This window comes from Diabrotica undecimpunctata, chromosome 5 (assembly GCF_040954645.1).
Source record: "Diabrotica undecimpunctata isolate CICGRU chromosome 5, icDiaUnde3, whole genome shotgun sequence".
NCBI lineage: Eukaryota > Metazoa > Arthropoda > Insecta > Coleoptera > Chrysomelidae > Diabrotica > Diabrotica undecimpunctata.
The window spans coordinates 97,932,057-97,955,250 of NC_092807.1; the positions used below are offsets into that span (position 1 = coordinate 97,932,057).

Here is a 23,194-nt window from a genome sequence, read left to right on the forward strand (position 1 = left end):
AGAAAACGCCAGTTTGAAGGTTTTTATATGACTTATAAGTTTCTTCTCTTCTCAAATTTGTTTCAAAAGCTTTACTTTTTGCTGGTAGACGAAAAAAGCGAAAATTTACCGTTTTTTGACCTTAATTTGTTAATAATTAATTAAGTTCAAAGAATCGACTGCAGGAAACGTAGCCGGACGAGTGCCACGAAAAAAAGCTTATTTTCCTGGGCTAATCTTGGCAATATCATTTTAAACTCGTCTACTTTAAACTGTATAATATAGTCTGAATTGTGAATAAACAAAGAAGAGCAAGAACGGATGACCGTTTTGACGAAAAAGATCAGATTATAATAGAGAGAAAAACAGAGCATATTTAATGATGCAACAGGGGTACAGAACCCGACAAGCAGACGAGGAATATAAATAACTACGCAAGGAAGAAAAAAAATCCACCGCAGAAAGAAGAGAGAAACTATGAACAAAGTACTTCAAGAACTACAAGATCTACGTAAACCAGTAGGGACGAGAAATTTTTGCCACAAAATGAACAAAAACAAAAACGAATTTAAACAAAAGAAGTAAAGAGATAAGAAGGTAATATATTGACAAAACAACAAGAAAAATTAAGAAGATGAAATTCCTGAATGAGATCAATTTTTTTTTTTATTTACAATTAAGGCGCATCAACTTAAGTGGTTATTAGCGCCGCTTGGTATCACAATATTTTTTTACCTTTTTGAATACATAATATATACAGATTTTGACATACATAGATTTGTACATACATAAATCTGAGTTAAACTAAGTACATTGGTTAATAGAAGATTACACAATTTTTTGTACACGGTTTTGTACAGATGTTTAAATTTGGTTGCATATTCCTATTGATTTTAGAAAACTTAAAACAGACTAATAGATACAGTTTTCTTCTAGACACTCGCGTAGCGTTGCCGGTAGGTTACACTTTTTCCTCTCATTTGAATATGCAGGGCATTCGACTAAGCAATGTTGGACATTTAAACTGTTAAAACACTTACCGCACATTGGATGAACACTTCCAGTAATATGGTATTCATGTGTTAATCGTGTATGTCCTAATCTCAGTCTGTTTAATATAATTTGGTCTTTCCTGTTGCTACACATATTTTTCCATCTTGTAACTGTTGTTTTTATGTCTCGTAGTTTTTGTTGAGATTGATTCCATTCTTGAAGCCACCGTTCTTGCAATGTCGAGTTAATCCAGTGTTGAAAATCTTTCTTATAGGTAGGTTCAATCAAGTCTTCGTTGTTAACTCAAAGTTAACAAAGAGAGATCAAAAATGTTTTAGATTAGTATATTGATATATTAGTTGTTAGTTTGTAATACTCCATTTAACGTTTTTTTATAATAATATTGCTTTTAATTATGTGTTCTTGATATGCCATTCGGTAAATAAAAAATAAATTCTCCGCTACTGGTATGCTTCTTGGTAAAACTCATGAGGACAGCTAAATTATAAGATAACTTACGATATCACACGTATGACTCATATCATTATTTCTTTGCTGGAGTATAATTCTGATGAAATGTTTTGATGTTATTGATGATGATAGTGATATTGATCGTACATTTCGAATAAAGTTTCAGATTCTCTCTTTTCGACTACAAGTTATACTTTTGGCGCTCCTACTCCACCTCCTGGTTCTCCGTATTCTCCAATACCAGTTGGCCAGCTGGAACTACTCGCCAAAGGGCTCAACACTAACCTGCTTCAGCCAGTGGACGCCAGTCTATCTCTGCAACAGAGTCCCAAGAAGTTTCAAGACAAACATTGTGACAAATGTTGTAACTTCAAGTCCCAGATTTGTAACTGTCAGGTAAGTGTCTTTTAAATAATCTACAAATATATCCAAATTCCTTTAAATTAAATTGGTCAATATAAAATCAGTATCTTTGTTTTTGGAATGTGGAATGCAGATACCTCTAAACAACGATAGCACCCTATATACACTATATTTTGCACACGAACAGGAAATATTGTGCAGCACCACGATGCTCGGCACCACGTATCGTAGACAATTAAAGAATAAGAAAAATGTTTTACGTTATTCTTCCACAGTTCATTCGCTCACGCAGTATCTTGCTCCTGATTGCGTACGGTCTCCTAAAGTTTAAAAGAAAGTAATGAAAATAGAAAAAGAATAAGAGAGTAATCGGTTATATAGTTTTGCATTTCCGAAAGTTTGATCCTCCATTCATCGTTCTACCATACCATTTTCTACATTCTGTTCAATTTTAGGTTAGTACCCAAGAGCACCTGAAGTACATGGATCCCATCAATTGCTGTACGAGAACAAATACTTTAAAGTGGAACGAAATCAACTTGAAGAAGGAACCAATCGGACAAATATCTGAACTCAGCACCAATAGCGCTTCCATGATTAAGTTAGAGGTGATGTCACCAACGCAACAGAACCAAGAAATACTAGGAAACAACATAATTGGTCTAGCTGGTAAGTTTCTAGAATGTTATTAATACACATATTGGAATTAAATTAATTACAAATTTATTTTCCCTCATAGTAATTGCGGTACTGTTTGTGACATTAAAAATTTATATCTTGAGTTTCCTTCCATGACACGAAAAAACAAAATCTTTATTCGCCGACTTAGAATCGGCCATACAAGACTAACTCATAAACATTTAATGACTTCCCAAGATCCACCTACATGCACACACTGTGATAATATTCTATCTGTTAAACATATTCTCGTAGACTGTCCCCACTTTAACAACGAAAGAAAAAATAATCTTTTGAGTCAAAACCTACAAAATATTCTCAGTTCGCCAGATCAATTCCAAAACCTTACTAATTTCCTCTATGAAACCTAACTTTACCAGGATATTTAGAAGAAGAAACTCAGTTTAGAATTATTAATAATTGTACCAATATTTAATGTATTTCTTTATTAATTGTAATGTTACTGTATATTCTTGTAATGTAATGTAATAAAATTGTACCTGTGTCAGTGACCTATGCTGTCGAGACACGTAAAGCTAAAAAAAACAAAAAAATTATCTTTTTTTTTATGCGGGGTGTCCACCAATTCTTTTCTCAGGTGTAAATTGTAAGTTTGGTGACCAGTTTGTATCAATTTTGGCATAAATTCTTGACTTTCAATTAGAAACCATGAATTCCGGCAAATATTGGATGTTGAACTTGTGTCATGTAGCCTCTTGCACTAGCAAGAGAATCTTTATTCTCAAAGAAAGTTTGTGTATGTTCCTGTATACGGGGATTAAGAGATGGATATATATTGCCGCCTTTACTTTTTATTGTATATTCGGAAGAAATTATGAAAAAACCAGTTCAAGCTGTAGCCTCTGTATGAGTTGCCACTGAACAGGAAGCTTGAGATTGCCCGAGAGGTGTTTCCACTCTGCCAATAGCATGGAGGGAAGTGGGACGCCGAAGCTGAGCTAGCTGTACCTTTTACCGTAGACGAACTCAACGAAGCGTTGAGTGGATGGAATACCACCAGAAGCGGCGAAACCCATTGGCAGTATGGGGCCGATGTGGCTTTTGGAACAAATGAATGCATTGCTTGAATCTCAGCGATTTCAGCGAAGAGTCAGGCGAGCTGTCACACAGGCAGTACGATTTCAGAAAGAACGGGAGCACGGTGGATGAGGTGATTGAAGTCTTCCGGGAGTTGCGCGGGGTGGGGATTTACCAGAGGTGGCCGATTCTACCATTGTTTTAACGTCCGGAATACTTTCAACACATTAAAATGGAAAGAGATAATGATGGCTTTACGAGATAGAAGGTGTCCGAGAGGTACTTGATGAATTTGGTCTCCGACTATCTGTCAGAGAGGAAAATTGTGGAAAAAAAAGGAGTGGCGGTTCACTTGACGGCTGGAGTGACGCAGGGGTCGGTCCTAGGACCCACGCTATCGAACACCATATCACGGGGTTGTGAGCCAACAATGCGGAGAGGCTGTAAACCCTTTCGCATTTGCGGAAGACCTGGCAGTGGCGCGGGACAAGGAGGACCTTATCTTTGGTGCACAGCGTACATGCGATTAAGTCGAGGAATAGATGAAAATGCATGAGCTAGAACTGGCTGGGGGTAAGACCGAGGCTATAGTTCTCTAGGGACCAAGGCAAAGGTCCAAAGAAATGCGTGAGGTCTTTAGGAGTGACTCTGAGTCAAAACGGAAGGTGGGAGGAGCACGTAAAGGCGATGACTCAAAGAGAATCATGCCCAACATCGGAGGGCCCAAAACCGAGAGGAAGAGGGCTCTTCATTCTGTTGTGTAATCGATCGTGCTTTACGCTGCGCCTGTCTGGAATACTGCAGGTTTAACAAAGAGTACAGAAAGCAGCTTACCCGAGCAAATAAGAAGAGTCTATTGAGGGTAGCATATGCATACAGAACAGTCCCTGACGAGGCGCTGAGAGATACCGGGTGTATTCCGATGCACGTGTTGGAGGAAGAAGGAAAGAGGAAGAATATATGAGGGAAGATATGAAGACTTAACAACAGAACGTTTAAAAAAAGAAGAAAGAGAGTCCATAATGGTATGGCAAGAGGAATGGGACGAGATGAGAAGTGTGGCGCAGTGGACGAAGTCGCTGATTCCTAATCTGAGAAGATGGATGGACTGCGGGCATCGGCGTTTGGATTACTACCTGACGCAGATGCTCACAGGACATGGTTGCTTCAGGCCATACTTTACAATTGGGAAAGGTAGAGAATGACAAATGCCTGTACTGTGAAAATCGGACACTATCTCACACACTATTGGTATGCGATAGATGGATAAACGTGAGGAGCCTGCTTGAGAGAGTGAGAGAGAGCTAGGATGTAGGGTGCAATCAGTCACGGAACTGGTGAAGGGGAACAGTTCAGAGAACACGGAACAGTTCAGAGATATGCGAAGAGAACATTAGACATGAAAGGCGACCCGAAGGGAGGCAGGGTGGCCCAAGAGGAAACAAGAAGATAAAGCAGAATGGGAAGGGGCGAGATTGAACATGAACAGGGAGGAACAGAAGGAGAGAAGAATTCAGTCGTGAGAATGCGTGAATGAGAGATCGGATGGATGCCGTGCCAAGGTTGCGTCTCAGTAGGGCGATCCGGCCGGTAATCCACCGCTGAGGAGGGTGTTTTTTTAGCAGGTAGGTCTCTAGCATTTGACGGCGATGGTGTCCGAACAATACCTGCGTGCGGTCTCAGATATCATCGTGGCCACGTTGGAGGACTCCTGTATAACCGAGGCTGGGGTTCTGCCCACCTTCTAAGACCGAACTGTGTTTTGAACATTTGGAACACCCCCCCGTAGCAATTCGCCTTAGACATCCTAACATGTTTTCATTACTTTTTGTTAGGTCTCTGAACCATATGTTAGACCAGGCATTTTTAGGAGTTTTGCTTTTGTATTTCTCGATATAATTGAGGATTTAAGAAGGAGATTGTAGGAAAGACAGTAATGTAATTAGTAATGAATAATTATTTTGTAGCACGAGTCTGATCATTTAATTTCTACAACTCGTATTTAGATCGAGATAGTTTTTCATATTTAGAAAATCTAACATAGCGATTCCTGTCAGAGCGTATTTGGGCGAAGTGGACATTAGTCAGCTAATGAGCCCATTAATAGACCCACTCCATTCCATAGATTCCGTCGAATATAACTGGAATGAGTAGAAACGATATATACGAAGGTATTTACGAGCTTCAAAAGCTTTCCAGAAGTTAAGTGGAAAGGAGAGAGTAAGAAAGATGCATAAAATGTAAAAAAATGATTTACTTAATTAAAAATTATCGATTTATAGCCTGTAATCAACTTTGGGAGTCAATGAGTAGAGTTCTGCTTCTCCTTCTTCTTCAGCCTGTTTGCGTTCACCCCTGGACAAAGGTCTCCCCATAAATTCTCGACTCTTCTCTGTTTTGTGCTATTTGATGCAGTTTCCCCCATCTTTTTAGGTCATAACTGGTAGAATACAAGTATTGAATATCATTTCCTTTAAATTTATTGATATCTTTTTGTTTTTTAACATATACTGCTGCCCAGTAGGAACGATTTCGTCAATTCTAGCCAGTTCGGAGGTTCTTAGAAGTAGAGTCGATCTTCACCGTAAGATGTAGTACCAGTATCTGTCAAAAAACTCGTATTATTGAATCGTAGCTAACTTCTTTATATATTTCACCTGGAAGATTATCTATTCTGGGTGATTTGTTTGTGGCTAGTTTTTTAACTGCGTTTTTAAATTCAAGAATCGTTGGTGGTTCCCTGTTCCCTCTCGTCTGTTTCGCTTAACTCGTCTCTTTCGTCATCCAGGTTTTTCTCTTCTTCCTCTATATTAAGTACCTAGAAGAGTACTAAAAAAACGAACAAAAAAAGGGAATGTCTAAATACATGCTAAATAAAATGAGTCTAAATGATAAATAATGAATATAAAATATTGTATGATTAATGTAAATAAAATAGTTGAAAACTTTGTTGGAAATATCAATTTAGATAAAGTATCTTAGCAATGTTATCGGTTATGATATACAGTCACATCAATGCCAATAATTAACGTGGGTCGAATATAGACAAAACAAACCAATTATGTGTGCAGTGGTACTTTATGGAATAGAATATATTAAGTTGTAACAATTATAGTAGGATCTGGAAATTGTACTGAGTGATAATTTTTAAAGTATGGACAGTTATGGTGTAAGAGAGAAAGGACGCGAGAAAAACCAAAGGCGTAGAGGTTTTTGGATAAATATTTACAGCAATTTTATTAATATTTAATTTTGTAATTACATCATAAATATTTTTAAAATAGACTAACAAAAATTTAAACTTTGTACATTATTACAAGTAAATGAATTATTATATTATCATTTTTGGCTTTCGGTTTCAACTATAAAAATCGGAATAAAATGTACCACAGAATTAAACGGCATTATCAAGTAATCCATGTGTGGTCCCAAAGATATCAACAACACCATCTAATATCGTCATAAGTTCTTGGTAAAAACTCACGAAAATACTTTTCAATCTGAATATATTTAATCAATTTTACATAACTTACTTTTACTCAACATTCCTGTGAATTTGGCTTTTGTTCTTCCTAACTGTCCCAACCGATGTAAGATGATGAGTCTGAAGTAGATTGATCATGAGCGGATAACTGGTAAATCAGTTATCGAAAGTAATATTACGTTTAGTACCAGAAACTGGCCCAATCACTTTCTTCTTCAGCCTCCACTTCTTCAGAATCTACCCTTTTGTGTGCTGTCTCTCATTAAGCCCCTTCTTCCAATATGATTGCCTCTTGACTTTCTAATGCGGTTTGTTCTTCCTCAGATTCACTATCAATGAACGATTTATCATCGTCAGAAATACTGCCAAACTCTGCCCATAAACGTTTTAACCTTACCTGCTGTTGTTCGTAAGACAATTATTCTAAAACTCAGTATCGCTGAATGAAAAATAAAAATCATAGTACATCTCGAAAAAATATCAAAAATATGTAAATTTACCTCTAGAACACAAAACAACTAAAAGTTACATCATTAGTGTACCGGGTTATCACACACCCCAACCGTCTTTGAGCAACTCCTAATTCAAACTGAAATTGTATGTACATCTGGTAACAAGGTCATCGTGAGAAAACATGTATAAACTACAGCTACTAGGCGCTAGAAGACGCTATTTCATCTACTTTCGATTTTATAGAAGTAAAAGGAGTACCTGGGGTATGGTATACCCCAGAACACTAACCGAGGGTTAACGGTAAAATACGAAAGTATATTATCTAAAACAGTGAATTTTCTTTGTTGTCAGCTGGGCAGTTGATTAAAGAAATTTTTAAATTCCTTTTATCAGATAGTGTACCGAAAAGGTAACATAATATGTTTTGCGATTACTCGTGTTTGTGTCATAAATGCCGACAAAAAATCGCATTATCAAATAACGAAACCTATTGTTCATTTGGACTCACAGGAAATATCAAACTCAAAGGAGTTTGATATTTCAACATATTTTTTAAAACTTTAAACGAGTGCGGCAGGTTGTTATTATTTAGGCTGTTGGTGTAATATTTTAAAGCAAAATATCACAAGCTTGGTGTTCTTACTTCAGTGACTATAATTTTTATTATTCGAGGTACGTATAAACTTATTTTTACTTAAAATTTCACAGTACATACAAATGTTTATTTAATAAACCTTTTATTTAATAAAAAAACTTACCAGTCACCAGCTGAAGTCCGTTTGAAGAGGTTTACTCTCCGGACACTGGAACTCACTTAAAGCATGGGTGTATGTTACCTGAAGTAAAATTTAATTAAAATATTCAACATCAAATAATATTAACAACATCATGTACAATCTTTGGTAACATAATATATTTTAAAGGGTTTTTACCCAAATATTTTGGTGGCTCAGGCATGGTAACCTGTATTTTTAACCTGATGATGGAACTGTTGTTCCGAAAACGTTCGTGTTTTTAATGTAGCCCTTTTAAAGGTTTTTATAAAATATACCCATATACAAAGATTAACCTCTTTTTGTGATACGTGGTATACAGCCAGCTGCAGGAATTATTTTCCTTGTGGATTTTCTTTTATTTAATATTCACAGCAAACGGCAGTTAAACTAATTTGGACCCATGATAGCTGCCCATATTATAATACTTGCACATGCAGAAATATAAATATATCAAGTTTAAAATTAGCTACGTTCGTAGGGTAGTGGGGTTAGATCTTTTTTGCTAACTGCACTATAACACAAAATTTATTTTTTATAGAAGTTGTAAAAAATGTTTTGTAAATGTAAAATTTTTACTTCGTAATAATATATTAAAAGTGGACGTTTTAAGTGAGTCCCTAATACTCTTATTTTATTTGAGAGGATGGATATTTCAAGAGGAAAGCTATTAGCGAACCTGGGGATTCAAAAATTTCAACAAACTTTCCCCACTGATCGTCGAGAACAAGAAACAAGTAGTTCCTATAGTACTCAGAAAAATATATCTGCTGAAATGGATTTTGATGAGCCATACCAGTGCTCTGGCAGTGAATATTTTCCTATTTTCCTGAATCCGAGGAAACTGATTCTGCAGAAGAAACGAGGCCAAGAGGATATAGAAATCTATTTAAATATAACAAAAAATGATGGCAGAAAGAAACGCAGAAGATCAAGAAAAACACTAAATCAACCAAGACCAGACAGAATAAAGTTTGTAGCAAATTGTAACCAAAAATATGTTTCGGCAAGAAACAAAACTGTATTACATAAAAAGTTTAATGAACTCTTGTCCATGTTCAAGAAAATGTAACAATATTGTAAATGTTGAAACGAGAAGAAGATTTTTCGACCAATTTTGGAGTATAGGGACATTTGAAGGTCGCTGTGGTTTACTTAGCAAATGTGTTGAAGAGGGCAACAAGAAATGTTACACAAAAAACCAAAAAACATCAAGAAGCAAGTCAAGAAAATACTTTATAGATGGCAATCTCGTTTGCAAAGGAACATCTTTAAATACACTGCAGATCAACCATAATATAATCCGCGTAGTCTTAGATCAAATAAAAAGTAATAATAATCCTGACCTGAATTTATCAAAAATGTATCAATTCTACACAGATCCTACAGAAAACCCAGTGGTTGTGGTTAAATGGCAAACCACTGTCCACTGAGAAAATAATGGATCTTAAAGATTTGTATAAGTTGACATGCCTTTTTATGGATTTTTGAACAACATCAGCTATGAAGATTTTGAAGAAGATTTGGAAGGAATTGTTACTTACTATTAGTAATGATCGCGAATTCGAAGTTTTTTTCTGTGTAGTTATCATTTCGGACGGCTAGACGGTTATTGCAAAATGACCAACTTATATTTGTATAATTTTGCAAAAACCGTCTAAGCCGCTTTAAGTTATTTTTGCAATAAACTGTTTTTACTTATTTTGCTTTTGTATTATGCTCATTTACTCTGAACCATATATATCTGGCTTAGACTATTATTGTAGAACACCATCCAATTAACCCTTAAGTGTATTACTGACTGCATACCTCTATTTACTGTGAAAATGGATTTCCGCCCTTTTGAAATTCTAACTCACAGATTTTATTTCCAGAATGCACTATAATGACTAATGATAACTATTTACGAAATTTCATTGTTAACGTTGAAGATACACTTAACCTGACCCTAAAGGTTGCATTTCTCGTTTGTATAAAGAGTTTTTGGCCACACTGTATTGTATGGTTTGTGAACAACAATTTTCCCATGATGTACCACGTTTCTTCCCTAAAAATACGCTCTCTGACTTGATAGTACCTGGCACTGTCAATGTGTCTTTGTTCTAGATTCTTCTAGATCGGACAATACAATGACAGTAAACTCATCGTCATTGACAGGTACTCTTGGAGATAATGCCATGATACAATGTTCAGATGACAAAACGACTGGAATTGGAACACGACATTTGGATGACGCCTCTTATCTATGGTCTTCTACTGTCTGGCAATACTCTCGTGAGTCCACTTTTTGTCTTTTTGTTTTTTTCGTTATCGTTTATTTTGTTTAATTTACTGTCGTTTATTTTATACTTATCGTTTCTTTTGTTAAATTATTTGATATTATACATTGAGTTGTACATCAGAGAAAGATAGTTTTCTTTAGGCTTTGGTGTATGCATGTTGTTCTAAACTTTACTATATATTCGCTAGAATTGACATTTAGTATAGAACCTACTAGGATCATATCTCGTCTGTTATATACATCTAATGGCACTATTAACATCTACTTTTATAACGGAATGCTGAAATAAGCGGAAAGATACGGAATTATAGCTGTAATAATATTACTACAGCAATAACAATCATGTAAATTCTTTAGAAGAAACGGTTTAAAGAATAATTCAAATAAAAAAAGCTTACCTTGTCTTCCCTTCGTTTCAATTTCGATCAGAATTTGCTAAAGCCACTTCCAATTCGAGAGGAGCCAAGAAATGTTTGCGGGGCATTTTTTTTGTATCACTTACGATGTTACTTTCACAGTTTTCAAGCGAAAAATGATGGTATTTTGTTTTGGAATGCTAATTAACAAGGAATATTTTGAGAAGCATCTAGAGCCAACGGTAAACTTTCAGCGGTTCCAAAACACACCACCCGCTATCAATATCAAAATGTCTATACCATAGAAAACTACTAGATGATTTAAAGGACGAGAACGAAAAAGTAAAAAGATTCACGAACGGACTTTTTACAGCCGTTACTTTCCATGAGTTTAAAAGGGGCTTACTTTTTGGACGTGTATATGATGATGATGGTGTGATAAGACCTAAAACGTTTTGATGTCCACTAATACGTTTGGAAAATAGTATTAAAGACAAAAAAGAAGTCTTTATGTTTCCTTTTAATGTTTTAAAATATGGTATACAACCAACCACTGAGAAACTTCTCTCGATAAATCACATACTTACAGAGTTTCAAAAGATTTTGCAGAATTTACATTTAATAAATATCTTTTTTAATTGTAGCGCCAGTGCCTCCAGTTCCAGTAGAACCACTGGTTCCTGTTCCCGTGCCGATCCCTCCAGTAGGATTGCAGGTGGTACGTGATCCAAATACTGGAGGACTACTTCTTCTTTCCACTAATAGTTTAGGTAAGGAAGCTATGATTTTCATTTAAAAACTGTTTAACACTTAATATTTTTTAGATTCCCTTCAGCAGGCAGTCGTTTGGTCCGGCTATCCTCAACACTCACAAATGTTACTGCCATCCCTGCCACCTGTCCCTCCTCCGTCTTTCCAAATAGTACCCACCACCCCTTCACATTGTTTTTCCGGAACAACTTTCCACCAACAGACACAAGCGCATAGTACTCGCTTGGTAGCATTGACGACAGACAACAAACGGAAAATTCCTCTACAGATTCCTACTACAACGTTGATTAAAATAGAAACAGATCAAGCGAAAACATTGCAACCTGTTAGTTCTACTGCTACGAGCACAGCAACTGTCATCACTGATGTTACACCTTTAATCACCACACACGTTATCTACCAGCATCCTACCAATTTTATTATGTCACAGAATACTGCAACAGAGCCAGGTTAGTATAGATACAATATAGATAGTACTAACATGAAAATACCGAGATTATTAAATTGTTACATTTTATTTTTAGTAGTAACTCAAACATCCTGTAAATCTCAAGCCACGTCTCCCGTGACTTGCCTAACTCCTCCTCCAGAGTTTCACGTGAAGGAAATGAAGACATCTGCCGTACAAGATGCCAGTAACCAGACTGATTCGATAATATGCGCGGAAGAAAACACCGGCATAATCTCCGCAGGTACGGAGGTGCTGGAAAAGACTCCAATACACGAAGAAGAACCAGAAGTAGAAGTGAAGCCGGTTATAATCGAAAAAGAAACGCAAGTGGAGGAGCCAATGCCGGAACCTGAGGTAACTCTTTTGTAATGTCAGATATATATCCTCTTTAGATGATAATGGGTTGTCAGGATATCGGTCAGATTAAAAACCCACTACATTATTTTTACAATATATACAGAGTTGACCGAGAGTCTGGAAATGCGTAGTTATCTCTTAAACATATGGTCTGAATTATACAAAAACAACGATTTACCTATTTGGTAATATGAAGATTTGAAGTTTGATGTTTATAGTTGCCAGATTTACCATTTTTCTGATATCATTAGTCACTTGAGTTTTTTAAATACAACACCCTGTATATAATAGCTTTATTGAATTCTTCACTTCAAAACCAGTTCAACCACCGTATACAATACTTTCGATTTTACGGCTTTGGCCGTTGAATAGTTTACACCCTTATAATTCTAGTACAAATCTAGTACTTTGTAGCTGAATTTTTGAATTTTTGCTTCGTTTAAACGCACATTTTATTTGGTGGAAGCAATAAATATTTGGTGGAAGCTCCCTGATCCCAAGGATCTACTTCAACATTGGAGAAACTACATACAGCAACTATACTCAGACAACACTAGAAGAAACTCTGAAAGTAAATATAAAAGTGAACCCTCCCCCAAAATATTGAAGTCATAAGTTGTAAGGGCAATCAAACAGAGCAAATGGGGAAAAGCACCAGGCCCAGACGACATATACATAGAGGTTCGAACAATGTTGTGTGAAGACAATATGGACGCCTTGGTAGATCTTTTTAATGACATTTATGGGTCTGGTCAAATACCACAGGATTGGCTTCAATCAACCTTTATACCAATCCCACAAAAGCCAAACGCTAATAGTTACGACCAATTCCGAATGATCAGCTTATTGAGCCAGGTCCTAAAACTCTTCTTAAAGATAACTCACACAAGAATATACAACAGATGTGAAAGAGACACACAGTTCGGTTTCAGACAAGGATTTGGCACAAGAGAAGCACTTTATAGCTTAACTGTCCTACTTCAGAAATGAAGAGACCAGCAAAAAGATGTCTTCCTATGCTTTAGAGATTACCAGAAAGCGTTCGATTGTGTTAATCATTCAGAATTAGTAAGATTGTTCCAGGAACATTCGATAGATGAGAATGACCTTAAAATCATAAAGAACCTTTATATGAATCAAGTGGTGTCTGTGAGAGTAGGACTGGAATCTAAATCACATTTCTCAATCGAAAAAGGTGTACGACAGGGGACAGGGTTGTGTTCCTTTTTAATTTTTAATTTTTTACTCTGAAACGATATTCGATAAAGCCTTAAGTGACACTGAAGGTGGAATCAAAATCAACGGACAGACTATTAGTAAGCTTCGCTAAGCTGATGATACAGTCATAATAGCTGATAGCCAAGAAGCGCTACAACGACTAATAGATAGAATAAACACTGAAGGAGACGACTGGGCTTGAAAATTAATATAGAGAAGACGAAGGCAATGGTGGTTAGCAGAACACGAAATATGCAATTGAATATGAGAGCAAACAATAAAAACATCCAAAAGGTCCCCAAGTTCAGATATCTCGGTAGTTGGATAACTGAAGATCTACATCCAGACATAGAGATACGTAGAAGGATTGAGCAAGCCAGAACAGCATTTACTAATATGAGAACCTTGCCAAGCAACAGCAGCCTTAACTTAACGCTTCGATATCGCTTTGTAAAATGTTACATTTACTCCACACTGCTATATGGTGTAGAAACTTGGACCATAAAGGCCAATGTGATGAACCGATTGGAGGCCTTTGAAATGTGGGTATTTAGAAGACTACTTAAAATTCCCTGGACAGATCACACAACAAATTACGAAGTATTAAATCGAATGGGCAGAGAACGAGAATTGCTGCCAATAATAAAAAGATGAAAAACTGCTTATCTGGGTCATATATTTCGAAATTACAAGTACCAGTTCTTAAAGGTTATTATGAAAGGGAAGATAGAAGGAAAACGGGTCATCGGAAGAAAGAAATACTCATGGCTTAAAAACATACGGGATTGGACAAACCTCGATGCCCATGCACTCTTTGGAGCCACACAAGACGGAGAGGAGTATGCCAGAATTGTCGCCAACTTCCACTAATTGGAGAGGGCACCATAAGAAGAAGAAGGAAGCCCCATTATTGTCAATACAACTTTGCATTCTTCTGTTTACAGATAACACCAATTTCTTCATGTTATATTCAACAAGCTCTTCTCATGCTTTCAATATTTGTTTACCATAGTTTAATTCTATTTCGTGGCCTAAGGTTTCTTTGCGCCTAATGGTAACGTGTGAGGTATGACAGGATACAATTTAACGAATAGAATATGATGACAGAAAAATCAAACATCGCAGTGTGCCAAAGGACATTAAGCTTATAGTGCCTAAACGGTATAATGTACGTCTAAGGTGTCACGTGATAGGATTTAACGAATAGAATAGAAAGATATAAGATAAAAAATCAAAGATAGTAGCAATTTTGTGCTCGGAGATACTTTTCTTGACTTTGGATACGTTTTTTGTAGTGCCAATTTAGTACTTCATGCAAAAATATATCAACTGGTACGATATCCTCATCGCTTGTGGCACAGGCTAATATTTTTGGTCGTTTCCTCGTAATTTGTCTTGTTTATTCGCTCGTTTTTACATTTTAAATTTTTTTTAATATAATTTTTGCGCGTATTACACACCCTCTTACATTGAATCAACTTTTTTAGCCTAACGAAATCGAACCGAACGAATCAAAGCTTGTTCTGACTGGTCTAGAACTACTCTCAAACAGTATAGACCAGTTCGAATCAGCCCAGCAAAGTACCGAAATAGTACCAGAAGATAACGATACGCCGAAGAGTACGACAACTCTGGATGGTCTCGATTTGTTGTGCGCTCTAGCAGAACAAAGAATTTTAGAAGAAAACGAAAAACCGAGCCAAGAATGCGACGTACCGAAGAAACGTAAGAAAGATAAACGAAAATCTCGAAGACATTCCAGCGAGGAACCGAAACGTAAGAAAATGAAGTCCGGGAAGCATTGTCACGAAAAGAAAAAGCACAAGAAGCTCAAGGGTTCTAAAGAGAGAGAGTGTCCTTGTAAGAATAGCTATGAGCTGTATGAGTCGGCTGTATCGAAAGACACGAAGACCTCAGTTAGCGATGAAACTGTAGAATTGCTGCATAAAGGTATGAAAGTTGATATTACTTATTTATTTAATGTTATTTTTAATTATATTTAACAAAATTAAGTAAATTTTAATGAAAACCTATTAGTTGGATTTGTGCAATTATTTGGAAAATAAATCGATAAAACGATAAAAAATTTCTTCCACAAAAAAAAATCTAAACTCACCTTCATCACTCTCTTGAATCAGTTGTAACGATTCGGCTTCACTCATTCCCTTTCTTTCAGGCAGCATACTTTTCTCGAACGCTCCAATACGATCAGACCCAACAAAAATAAAACACAAACTGAGGGTGAAAATTACGAGCCCTAACTACTAAATTGTCGGACAAACGAAAATTTGTTTTGTTGAAAACGCTCATCTTTGCACAACTTTGCTTATTAAACCAAACATTACATTACATTAAACTCTATCATTAATAACAAAATATTGAAATGGTTCGGTCTCTATGAACTTTGAATTGCAGCGTTGACGGCGAAATAAAATCTTGCATAACATCGTGAGAACTAAATGTTCGGACAATTCAAGAAATTACTACTTTACTGTGGTGTTACATCGTCACGCGCCTTGACAACCTCGGCAATTCTGTCTGGCATTGTTCGTACTAAGAATTTACACAAGTCTGGGTTGAAGCTATGCTATAATTCACCTAATATATTCTTCAAATCGGCGACGGTTCTCTGGGGATCATTACGTCATTGCTGCGTTAATTGTGTCTTCCACCAACTCATATCTTCCTACACCATCTGATGACACGCACCTCCAAATCATAATTCCTTTGGGAAACTTCACAGTTCTTTTGAGGCAATCTTTATGAAATGCTTCATTTTTACTCCTGATAACCCGTTTTTGAAAGTCTCCCACGCAAACATCAAATTTCGATTCAACACTGAATATGACTCTGTTGCTTAAAGTTTTCATGGACCGTTGATGACTGATTCAGAGTGATATCGAAATTTTATGTTTACGTGGGAGACTTCCGAAAACGGGTTATCAGAAATCAAAATGAAGCATTCCATAAAGATTCTTCTTCTTATGGTGCCCTATCTAATTAGTGGATGTTGGCGACAAGTCTGGCATACTCCTCTCGGTCTTGTGTGGCTCTAAAGAGTGCATGGGCATCGAGGTTTGTCCAATCCCTTATGTTTTTAAGCCATGAGTATTTCTTTCTTCCGATGCCCCGTTTTCCTTCTATCTTCCCTTCCATAATAACCTTTAAGAACTGGTACTTGGAATTTCGAAATATATGACCCAGATTTGCAGTTCTTCTTCTTTTTATTATTGGCAGCAATTCTCGTTCTCTGCCCATTCGATTTAATACTTCGACATTTGTTGTGTGATCTGTCCAGGGAATTTTAAGTAGTCTTCTAAATGCCCACATTTTAAAGGTCTCCAATCGGTTCATCACATTGGCCTCTATAGTCCAGGTTTCTACACCATATAGCAGTATCGAGTAAATGTAACATTTTAAAAAGCGATATCGAAGCGTTAAGTTAAGGCTGCTTTTTGTGCTGCTTAAATGACCTTTTGATGTTCTTATAGTTAACTCTTATATTTAATTGCATATTTCGTGTTCTGCTAACCGCCATTACCTTTGTCTTGTCTATATTAATCTTCAAGCCCAGTCGTTCTCCTTTAGTGTTTATCCTATCTATTAGTCATTGTAGCGCTTCTTGGCTATTAGCTATTATGACTGTATCATCAGCATAGCGAAGATTAATAATAGTCTGTCCGTTGATTTTGATTCCATCTTCAGTGTCACTTACTTCTCTATCGAAAATCGTTTCAGAGTAAAGATTAAAAAGTAGGGGTGACAGGACACAACCCTGCCCTACACCTTTTTCGATTGAGAAATATGATGTAGATCCTAGTCCTACTCTCACAGATGCCCTTGATTCATATAAAGGTTCTTTATGATTTTCAGGTCATTCTCATCTATAGAACGATCCTGGAGCAATCTTACTAATTCTGAATGATTAACACAATCGAACGCTTTCTGGTAATCTATAAAGCATAGGAACACATCTTTTTGCTGATCTCTGCATTTCTGAAGTAAGACAGTTAAGTTATAAAGTGCTTCTCTTGTGCTAAATCATTGTCTGAAACTGAACTGTGTGGGGCTAATGTCTCTTTCACATCTGTTGTATATTCTTGTGTGAATTATCTTTAAGAAGAGTTTTAGGACCTGGCTTAATAAGCTGTTCATTCTGAATTGGTTGTAACTGTTTTTGGGATTGGTATAAAGGTTGATTAAAGCCAATCCTGTGGTATTTGACCGGGTCCATAAATTCTATTAAAAAGATCTACCAAGGCGTCTATATCATCTTCACTCAACATTGTTAGAACCTCTATGTAAATGTCGTCTGGGCCTGGTGCTTTTCCCCATTTGCTCTGTTCGATTGCCCTTACAACTTCTGACTTCAATATTTTGGGGAGAGTTCACTTTTATATTCACATTCAGAGTTTCTTCTAGTGTTGTCTGAGTATAGTTGCTGTGTGTAGTTTCTCCAATGTTGAAGTAGATCCTTGGGATCAGTAATTAATTTATTGTCCTTCACAATACTGTTAAAACTGCAAGGTTTTGTATGACCTGTCACTTCTTTAACGAATTTATGTATGTTAAAGTGGTCATGTTTTTCTTCCAATTTCTCCATTTCTGCACACCTGTCTAGTGTTCTTTAGCTTTGCGACATTTTTTTGGATTTGTTGGTTAATCTGCTGATGTTTGGTTCGGTCTTTGTCGGTCGTCCATCATTGATAATATTTCGTCAGTCATGCACTTCTTCTTTTTGTACTTGTGGGAAGCGATCAGAGACTTGGTGGTGGTTACGATAGCTTTTTTTCCATTTGTGTTTTATACTGGCCGGTTGTATCTTGCCGTGATATCCGCTATTGCCTCATTTAATTTTTTCTGTTACTTTTAGTTTAACGTTAGGTTGTTTTAAGCTGTTTATATCAATTTTCTTTAGGATTTTCTTTTAATTTTCTTAAGCTTAATTTTCAATTTTCCTACTACGGGATTGTGATCAGATCCGATATCTGTTCCAGGGTACGTTTTTACTCCTTGCAATCCATTTCTGCATCTCTGCTACTCTTGCTCTACAATATGCAAACACAACGTCACTTTATTGTGATATTCATGAGGTATTCATTTTAACGGCAATTTTTACAGCATTCACTGAGTCTATTTATTATACGTCATTAGTAGCGCGGATCGTAAATACTTGTATACAAGTACACTGCACTGAAAGATATTAAAGAACTATTTTTTTAATAGTCCGACATTATTGCTAATAATTGATTAACAATAACTTTTTTTTAGACGAGTCAACTTGGACAAACAACTTTTTTACAGAAAAAGAGACAGACGTGAATCTTAATATTAATATTAAGATTCCAAAAGTGTGTGATCTTTCAGAGAACACAGAAGAACCACTAAAAGCAGAGCCTAAAAAGCTGAAATTCCTAAAGAAACATTTTCGATCGAAGTCTGCTGATTTTGATAGAAGTATGATCTCGTCGCCGGTCTTCGACCAACCATCCAAATTGAACAACAATTTTTTAAAACTACTAAAACCGACTATCGGCGAAACGCCTAAATTAGACTTTAAGCATCAAATTAACCAGACAGATTTCGATTCGTCACCCGAGAAACACTCCGCTTCTAAAAAACGAAAAGTCGGAAGACCTAGAAAATTAATGCCTTTTTCCAAGGAACAAGGAGCAGCTACCGAAACAATCGTTGCTAAGAAGCCGAAAAATAGTCTGATAGGATACTTCATTGCTGCTAAAGAGAAGTTTAGGTTGCAGAACAAGAGTTACGACGATGGAACACTTCCCAGGTAACTAAAACTTTTTGTTAATAGCCTTCTATATTAATTCAGAACCAACAGTACGTAATTTCATTAATCGTTTACTTTTGAGTGTTTGTTTTTCGTTGTTTATTGGTAAGTCTCGATTCTTCATTCTAGATTTTAGGTAATTGATTCTGTTTCTCGGTGTTTTATTATTGACTAGTGAGTTTGCCCGTCCCATGCGACGGGGATCCAATCAATTACATCTACAATCACTCCACTTCATTTTTTCTGTCTTTCTCCTATTTAAGGCTAGGACGGCAACAGAATATTTTAATCTGTTGTACTGTATCGAAATATTTTGCCTACCACACGGGGCATTAATACAAGGGGTAGAAAATTGGGGGAAGAAACTACTGGGGGTGGAGAAGGGCAAGCAAAATAATCGAAACATATGCGAACGGCACTCAGGTTTGGGTAGGAGAGCTGGGGTCGTGGATAAGTAAAAGACAAGGGGGTTGGATTGGGGCAACTACACAAAAATGAAATAAAGGGGTACTTATACAAATCTCTTGGGACAAACAAAACAGAAAGAAACAGGAAACACCTCTAGTAATTTATATAGAGCGCCACTTTGAGGTGCCTAATTATAACCATCACAACAGCTAGTTGTAACTGGAGATATAATTATTAAACTTAAAAAACATATCTTTTTCAACTAAAACTCAAAAAGGGTTAGTTAAAAAGGAATAAACAAAATGTTAAAAAAACAAAATTTAACATTTATTGTGTCTTACCACAAACAGTTACAAAACAGAGAACACAAGAATGCTCAAAAAAATACAAAATATTACCACAATAGTCGCAAAATACAAAAAACCCACATGCGTTCTACTGATTTACAAACTCAGGAGATGCTACAAAAACTTACTAATGATACTGACGTATAAACTGTGGTAAATATAAAAATTTTTACAAATAAAAAAATTATCCTTTTAAACAATGAAAGCAATTATTACTTTAGCAAAAAAATGTCTGTCTTTACTTTAAAATTTAAAACATTAAATGTTACCTTGATTTTTCACTAGTAATTTTGCACTCAAACTTCTGAAAATCAAACAGGAACTTACTGGAACAACAGAAAACCATTTCCATAATCTGAAACGAAGATCTGAGGTAGATGGAGTTGGATCAAACAGGAAAATGACAACAAAACTGGTGGGACATCTTATATACTGCTTCAAAATTTCATCAGTGTACTGCACAAATCCCCCAACTATTAGGATACACTAACTACTTAAGGCTTCACTGCTTCATAGTTGTACACAAAGGGACCAAAAACAGGAAAACACAAATTCGACGGTGAATTTGCGGATCCATACTTGTAATCCACACAGCGAACCAAGTAAGAATTTGATCTACACTTGCACCTACAGCGACCCAAGCATGAATGACGAATTTAAAAATTCGTTCATATAAGTTGAAAATAAACAAACACTTGACAGGAATTAAAACGCAGAAGATTCCATTTCTACGACGTACCAAAATTATAAGGCGACTTCGAATAAAACATTAAAAGAAAATGCTGAGAAAGTACACATCTTTAAAATAATAAACAACTCTAAAATGATTTATATCACTTTTCGACGCTAAGAAAGAATTGAAAACATTTGGGTTCCAACACGTACGATAGGAACAAAATTACATCAAAAACATTCTTAGATCTCTCAAACATATATAAGGGGACCTCAATATATCACATATACGAGGGGACTTCAATATAAAATGCTACAGTACAACCTTCATAACACATAAGTCACTTTTGGAGAGTCGCTGAACTTTTTGCGAAAAATCGTTTGGCAATTTATTTGTTGAGAAAGCTCGAGTTTTGTATTATATTTTTTACCGATCACCAAATTCGCAGCCATTTTTTTAGGATAAACAAAATTTTCAAAAGGATTAAAAATTAAATTTTTAAAATAATTAACTTCTTGCATGAAAGCGCCGGTCTTTTCACCTCCAGATAAATATTGTCCTATCTGACAGATAGTTATCTAAATGGTGGTAGTTCAGATTTCTTTCCTAGATGGCGTCGTTAGTTTACTGCCGCTTATTGATTATTAATTCGCGGCTATTAATTTTTGAGTTTTTCGTTGATTGTCGTGTATTTAATGTTATTTTTTAAGTGTTCAATATTTCAAAATACATTTTTAGTTATGAGGAGGAACCGGTAATAGTACTAAAACACAAGAAATCGAAGAAAAAAAGTAAGCTGTGTAGTGATTTAAAAACTTCCAAAATTAAACCCAAACTAAAAGCAGAAGCCACTTTTAAACCGGTTGAAGATCGTGAATCTGGACAGGAGGACGAAGAGGTGGAGGACTCCATTGTGGACGATACGGTCCTCGTAAACAATAAGGTAAGTGTAGCCAAGAACATGTTTTCAAAAAAATAATATCTTATAGTACAAGATTCCATTGCAGGATCACTACGTTCATAACGTAGTTAATCAAGCTCACATTTTCACATACATTTAAATTTAGAAGAATACATCGATAATAAGTTGCTAGTCAAAAAGTGGCCGCAAATATTGTTAATTCAATTTGTGAAAAAAATTTATTTCGTTCATTTATATATTAAATAAAATACACTGCTCATGACGTATATTCATGTTTTTTCTATAAAATTAAAGCTAAATTTTTTCTTGATCTTCATCTTGAAATATGATGATATAAGGTTGAGTGAGAAAAAATTGTCGCAAATTAGGGTTGCCAGCTGCTAAAAAATTTTCCTAAAGATAATTCAAAAGAGGATCTATAAGATGTGTGAAGGTCAAATTTTCCCCAACCAATTCGGGTTCGCAACTGTTGTTGGTACTACAGAGTTCTCAGTACAAGTCTTATTTCAGAGATGCAGAGACGTCAACTGCGACGTATACGCATGTCTGGTTGATTACGAGAAAGCGTTTGATTGAGTACAGCACGTCAAGATGATGCAAATACTAAAAGAAACAGGAATTAACAACCAAGATGTGAAAATAATTAGAAATCTTTACTGGAATCAGACAGCAAATCTCAAAGTTGAAGGTGAACACACTGATTATGTGAAAATCATGATTTTCTTATCTTCAATCTGTACTCTGAAAGAATATTTATCGAAGCTTTGCACGAAACTGAAAAAGGTATTCTACGAAATGGTTACCGGCTAAACATCAGATATGCAGATGACACCATAGTATTTGCTGACAACTTAGAAGACCTACAAGTTCTTATGAACAAATCACGTATTACAGTCAACAATAGGGACTCAATATAAAGGTTAAGAACTCTACGTCAACCAATCCCCTGTAGAAAGAGTGACGCACTACAACTACCTCAACACCATAATAAATGAAGAATGGACCAACAACCAGGAGATTAGAGCACGCATCGGAAAAGCTAGATCTACCTTCAATCGGATGGGGGCTTTCTTCAAGAGTCACAACCTCTCTCTTGATACAAAAGTAAGAATGCTGCGATGTTACGTCTTCTCTATCCTTATTTAGGGTGTTGAATCGTGGACCTTGTACGAATATATATGCAGAAAACTGGAAGCATTTGAGATGTGGCTATATCGGAGAAAACTTAAGATCCCGTGGACAGACCGAGTCACAAATGAGGAGCTCCTCAGAAGAATGAATAAGAACCGAGGGGTACTGTCCACCATCAAATCTCGAAAAATACAGTTCTTCGGACATATGCGAAGTGAATCCAGATATGCCCTCGTTCAAGCTATCTCGCAAGGAA

At 36.1% G+C, this 23,194-nt stretch overlaps 1 protein-coding gene across 2 annotated transcripts in view; it reads left to right on the forward strand.

Moving 5' to 3' along the window:
• Positions 1 to 23,194, forward strand: part of wge (BAH domain and coiled-coil containing protein winged eye) — an 83,490-nt gene that overhangs the window by 20,698 nt on the left and 39,598 nt on the right. For both annotated transcript variants that reach the window (XM_072532313.1, XM_072532314.1), the window contains exons 4-11: positions 1,604 to 1,839; positions 2,262 to 2,475; positions 11,514 to 11,639; positions 11,694 to 12,089; positions 12,165 to 12,445; positions 15,154 to 15,616; positions 18,938 to 19,457; positions 21,624 to 21,828. In XM_072532313.1, coding sequence (XP_072388414.1) covers positions 1,604 to 1,839; positions 2,262 to 2,475; positions 11,514 to 11,639; positions 11,694 to 12,089; positions 12,165 to 12,445; positions 15,154 to 15,616; positions 18,938 to 19,457; positions 21,624 to 21,828 — 2,441 coding nt within the window. The remainder of the gene's footprint in view (positions 1 to 1,603; positions 1,840 to 2,261; positions 2,476 to 11,513; positions 11,640 to 11,693; positions 12,090 to 12,164; positions 12,446 to 15,153; positions 15,617 to 18,937; positions 19,458 to 21,623; positions 21,829 to 23,194) is intronic.